At 63.6% G+C, this 4,919-nt stretch overlaps 1 protein-coding gene across 1 annotated transcript; it reads left to right on the plus strand.

Moving 5' to 3' along the window:
• Positions 1–2: 2 nt before the first annotated feature.
• EN1 (engrailed homeobox 1) lies at positions 3–4,047 on the plus strand (the record flags this gene model as incomplete). The annotated part of the gene is made up of 2 exons (XM_017820850.1): positions 3–561; positions 3,176–4,047. Coding segments are annotated over 2 exons (876 nt in total), but the record flags the coding sequence as incomplete, so codon positions are not given.
• Positions 4,048–4,919: the final 872 nt, after the last annotated feature.

Below are 4,919 nucleotides of genomic sequence, written 5' to 3' on the forward strand. Positions count from 1 at the left end.
CCCCCGCCGCGCCCTGCCCCCTGCCTCTGCCCCGCCGCCGCCACCCGCCGCCCCCGCCGCCGCCCCCGCCGCCGCCGCCCCATCGCACCACCAACTTTTTCATCGACAACATCCTGAGGCCGGACTTCGGCTGCAAGAAGGAGCCGCCCGCGCCGGCCGGCGGCGGAGGAGGAGGCAGCCGGGAGCGGGACGGAGACCGGGGGCAGAGCTCAGGTAGAGAAAACGTCAACCCGCTGCTGGCCCGGCCGCCCAACCCGCCCGCCCTCCTCTGCCCGGACTCGAACTGCCGTCCCGACGGCTCCGCGCCGCCGCCGCCCGCCGCCGCCGCCTCCAAAGCCAGTCCCGCCGCGGCGGCAGCGGCGGCGGCGGCGTCGGGGGCGGCCAAGCCCCCCGCCGACGGGGGCGAGACTCACCCGGCGAAGTACGGGGAGCACGGCAGCCCCGCCATCCTCCTCATGGGCTCTAATAATGGAGGACCTGTTATAAAGCCCGACTCGCAACAGCCGCTGGTGTGGCCTGCCTGGGTCTACTGCACTAGGTATTCAGACAGACCGTCCTCGGGTAAGGAACCGCGGCGCATCTGGGAGCTGTTAAATCGTGACAAGGTCGCCCCCCCCTCCCCTTCCCCTCTTCCCCCCTTGGCTTTGGCTCCCGGTCTGTTCAGGACCTCGCGTGGGGAGGCGCGGGGGGAGGGTGGCCTGGGTCACCCGGGGCGAGAGGAAACGCGTCCCCCCCACTCCACCCCTCCTTCCTTCTCCGAGTCTCCCAAATTTGAATGTGACGCCTGGCCCCGATTCGGCAGCGGTTCGATGCGGAGAGCCGGCGAGAGCGACCCCCTTCCCGCGCCCCTGGCCCGCCCCGCCTGCCGCAGCCCCGGGTGTTCCGCAGCGCGGCGGCGCGGGATGAGAGCCGAGAGAGAAAAAACCAGCGGGTTCGGCCGCTTCTTTGCTCTGAAGCTTTTTCTCCCCTTATTTTATTTTATTTTTTCCTGGGTGCTGGTGGCAGGGGGGAAGACCCGAGCCACATGTTGAGCGGCTGCTGGCGGGGCGGGGGGGGATGGGGGAGGTACTGTTTTCTTGGCAGGCGAAGGAAAAAGGGCTTTTTTGGAAGGTGGCGTAGGGGCTGTTTTACCGGGGCCTCTGCAGCGAGCCAGGCAGGCCCTTAGGCCGCGCATTGCCGCTGGAGCCGGTGCTCCCTGCTGCTGTTTGGGGCCCAGCTCCGGGGAGGGGATGTGCCTCTGCCCGGGGCCGTCCCGGTGAGAGCCGCCGGCTCGGCCCTCCCGACCCCATTCTGCCGCCCCTTCTACCTCTTTAAACTCCCCAGGTGCCCCAGGCAGCCCCTTATTCATCACCGTTACGTTCTGGTTTTAAATGCCATTTGTTTGCAAGAAGTAGACGGCGAGGAGAGGGGGTTCCACATGACATCCCCGGCCAGCAGCCAGGGCTCCGGTAGCGCGGCGCGGGGCCGGGGTAGGCTGCCCTGTGCCTTCCCGGGGGCCGCTCCGATGCGCGGGGAAGGCGTTGCTGCCCTGCCCCGGCCCCGCTCTGCGTTGCCCGGCCTAGTGCTCCCCGCCGGCCGTCAGTGCGGCCGAGCTGTCTCCATCCCCCGTTATTGACACGTCCAGCGACTTGAAACTCAGAAAAGCCGCTTTGATTGACTGGGGTGATTGATGGGGTGATAGAGCTGTCAGACGGCGCGGCCTCGCTCCCGGCCGGCCCGGCCGCGGGTGTTGTGCTGCCGATTCCCAGGGCCGCCGTGCGCCCGGGGTTCTGCACTTGCGCCTTCATTTCCTTTCCTCCCCTTTCTTCGGGCAAAGAATCATTTCTGAATGTCCTCTCCGACGCTCCCTGCTCGCCGCAGCCCGGAGGGGAGAAGGGCGAGGGGAGGATGGTTCAGCTCGGCCGCTCTCTTTGTTGTGCTCGGAGCTGCCCTCCGGCCCCGGCTGCTTCTCCTGGCTCCGGGGACGAGCGGGCTGCGGCGGTCGGAGGCGCCGGCACCCCGCTGCAAGGTGCCGGGGCTCAACTATTCACTCCCCGCGCCCTCCGCCCCTCCTCTGGCCCAGCCTGGGAGCATCGCGCCGGGCCCCGTCCCTCTCCCCGCCGACAGCCGCTGCCGAGCCGCGGAGAATCCCCCTGTTCGGGGAAGGGCTGCGCCGGGAGAGGAGATTTCGGCCTACTCGGCAGCAGGGAGGCCTCACTGGCTTCGGCTGCGGCTGCGGCTGCTGCTGACGGGGGTCTGCGGGCCCGGGGCCACCCGCCGAGCCCGGCAGCTGTCGGGGGATTTTCGTAGATCCCTTTCTTCACGGTTCCCCCCCTCCTCTCCTCCTCTCTCCCCTCGTCGGGCAGGGCCGGGCCGGCGAGCAGAGGACGGGGGGTACCATCTCCTCCCTAGCCGGGCGCTGCCCCCAGGATGTGCCCCGGGACCGGGCAGCTTCCCGGGTGAGCTGTGTCGCACTTCAGCCAGCCCCATTGCGGCCTGGAGATGGAGCGGCGGGGGCACTGCCTTCGGCTGGGCTGCACAGAGGGAGCCGCAAGCGGGGCCGGGGGTCCCCGGCAAGGATCGGCCGCCAGGACGACCCGGACGGTGGCGGCGGGGCACCGGGGTGGCGGCGGAGAAGGACTCCCCGGGACTGAGCTGGCCTTGCGGAGATGGTCAGGGCCCCCAAAAAAGAGACCAAGGCAGCCTTAGGCCTGTTTGCTGCTGGCGGTGGCTTCCCGGTGCCTGGCAGCGGGGATCCTTGTTCCCCGCGCTGCCTGGCGAAGCCGCTGCCCGGTCGGCGCGCTCCGGTCCCGAGCCGTGCAGAAAGAGCACGGCTCGTCTCGGCGGGGCGGGCGGAGCGGCACCCCGACGTGTGCCGGGGCGGGGGCCGAGCGGGCTCCGCTCCCCGGGCTCTGCGGGGCCGGTTCTGCGGGGCCGGGGCGGCGAGCGATGCGCGGGCGCGCTCGGCCCCGGCCTCCCCGCTCCTTCCCCATCCTTCCCTCCGCCGCATCGGGGCGGCGGTGCCGGGGTTGGGGGGTTGGGGGGGATACACGGAATCAGCACAAATGCACCCGTCGGCCATTTTTCCGCGGCCGGCGGGGCGGGGGTGGAGGTCGGTCGGTCGGTCGGTCGGTCGGTCTGTCGGTCGGTCGGCGGCACGGCCCTGCCCAGCGGCGTGTGTGTGCCCTGCCCGCAGGCCCCCGCACCAGGAAGCTGAAGAAGAAGAAGACAGAGAAAGAGGACAAGCGGCCGCGGACGGCGTTCACGGCCGAGCAGCTGCAGCGGCTGAAGGCGGAGTTCCAGGCGAACCGGTACATCACGGAGCAGCGGCGGCAAAGCCTGGCCCAGGAGCTCAGCCTCAACGAGTCCCAGATCAAGATCTGGTTCCAGAACAAACGGGCCAAGATCAAGAAGGCGACGGGCATCAAGAACGGGCTGGCGCTGCATCTCATGGCCCAGGGACTCTACAACCACTCCACCACCACGGTGCAGGACAAAGAGGAGAGCGAGTGAGGCGGGCGGCCCCAGCCCATCCCTGCGCCGCGGCGCTGGCCCGCCGGCCGGGAGGCGGACAGGTGCGATTTAAAAGCAGATCTATTGTCTATCCATAGTATAAGGACTCCAATTAAGAAAAAAAATAAAATATGAACACTTTAAAAAATTATCTCTATATAGCCAAACAGCATATGACCTTGTATATATTTAATTTCAGGTAAGAAATACGTGTAGCGATCTCTATTTGCTGGACAGTTTCTCTCTTCCCTTCTCTCTCTTTCTCCTTTCTTTTGTTCGTTTGTTCGTTTTCTTTGCTTTCCTTGTTTTCTTTTTTTTGCCCCCCCATGTCCGTTGCTCTTGTTTTACAGTAAATGTTGGACTTTTCTCATCTTTCGTTTGATCTTATTTTATTTTTGTGTGTGTGTGTGAATTTCTGTCTCTCTTTTTTTTTTTCCCGAGGAAAAAAATAATTCTGATCCACAGACTGCGAGACTGAACCCGCCGCTACAAGCCAAAGATTTTATTATGTTCAGAAATCTGTAGTCTGAAATAAAGTGTAGACTGTGTTCAGGATCCAGGCTGGCCGTAGTTCTTTATTTTAGTGTATGGATGTTTGTATATATATATATATGTATATGTATAAAAAATATAAAAAAGAAATGTATATATACATACACCATATGCTGTGTACATAGTGCCATTTTGGTGGCATATTTAGGTTTTGTTTCCGATGGATAGGTGCAGTGATTTTTAAACCTCTTTTCCCTTGTTAAAAACCCTATCTGAGACCTTCGATTTTTTAAAAATTATTTTTAATTTTTCCGACCTCTTAAAAAAAAATAACTCTCTTTGGCTGTTGCGGTCTTGCCTCACCTCCCGCATTTCCCTTTTAACCAGAAATAAACCCCATCTCTTTATAATGGTAATAATATATCACCAGCTCCCGCTGAAAAATTGCCTGAAACCGTCTGGACATTTAGAGCTCCGGGATGTGTTCGAAAGGTATTTGTCTGACAGCTCCTTGCCTCGGTCCGAGAGGATCTACTCGCACGCTGTTTCCAGCGAGGACCTCTCCGAAGGATCGGACCGGAGCGATCGGCGCTGGGCGCTGCGCCGCCGCTCCTGGGAGCGCTCCAGACCACAGCCCCTGCCCTCCGCTCTCTCTTCCAGGGCTCGGGATCACATCTGCCGTATGAGTGGGAAGCGCAGGGTGGCGGGGGGCCGGCGGCACAGCAGAACTCCCCGCTCTGCTTTTCCTCCTTCCCCGGTTAAACTCGGCTGTGCCCTGTCCCGGCTCGGCTCACTCTTCGCCGCCGGCCCGGGGACACCGACGGGCCGGGATCGGGCCGTGCCCGTGGCCTTGTCCTCGAGCCGTCGAGGAGCCCCGCACCCGGGCCTGACGCCCACGCGGCTCTTGCGTGGGGCCCCGCCGAGCCGAGGGCGGG

Source organism: Lepidothrix coronata, unplaced genomic scaffold, assembly GCF_001604755.1.
Source record: "Lepidothrix coronata isolate B3197 unplaced genomic scaffold, Lepidothrix_coronata-1.0 Scaffold86, whole genome shotgun sequence".
NCBI lineage: Eukaryota > Metazoa > Chordata > Aves > Passeriformes > Pipridae > Lepidothrix > Lepidothrix coronata.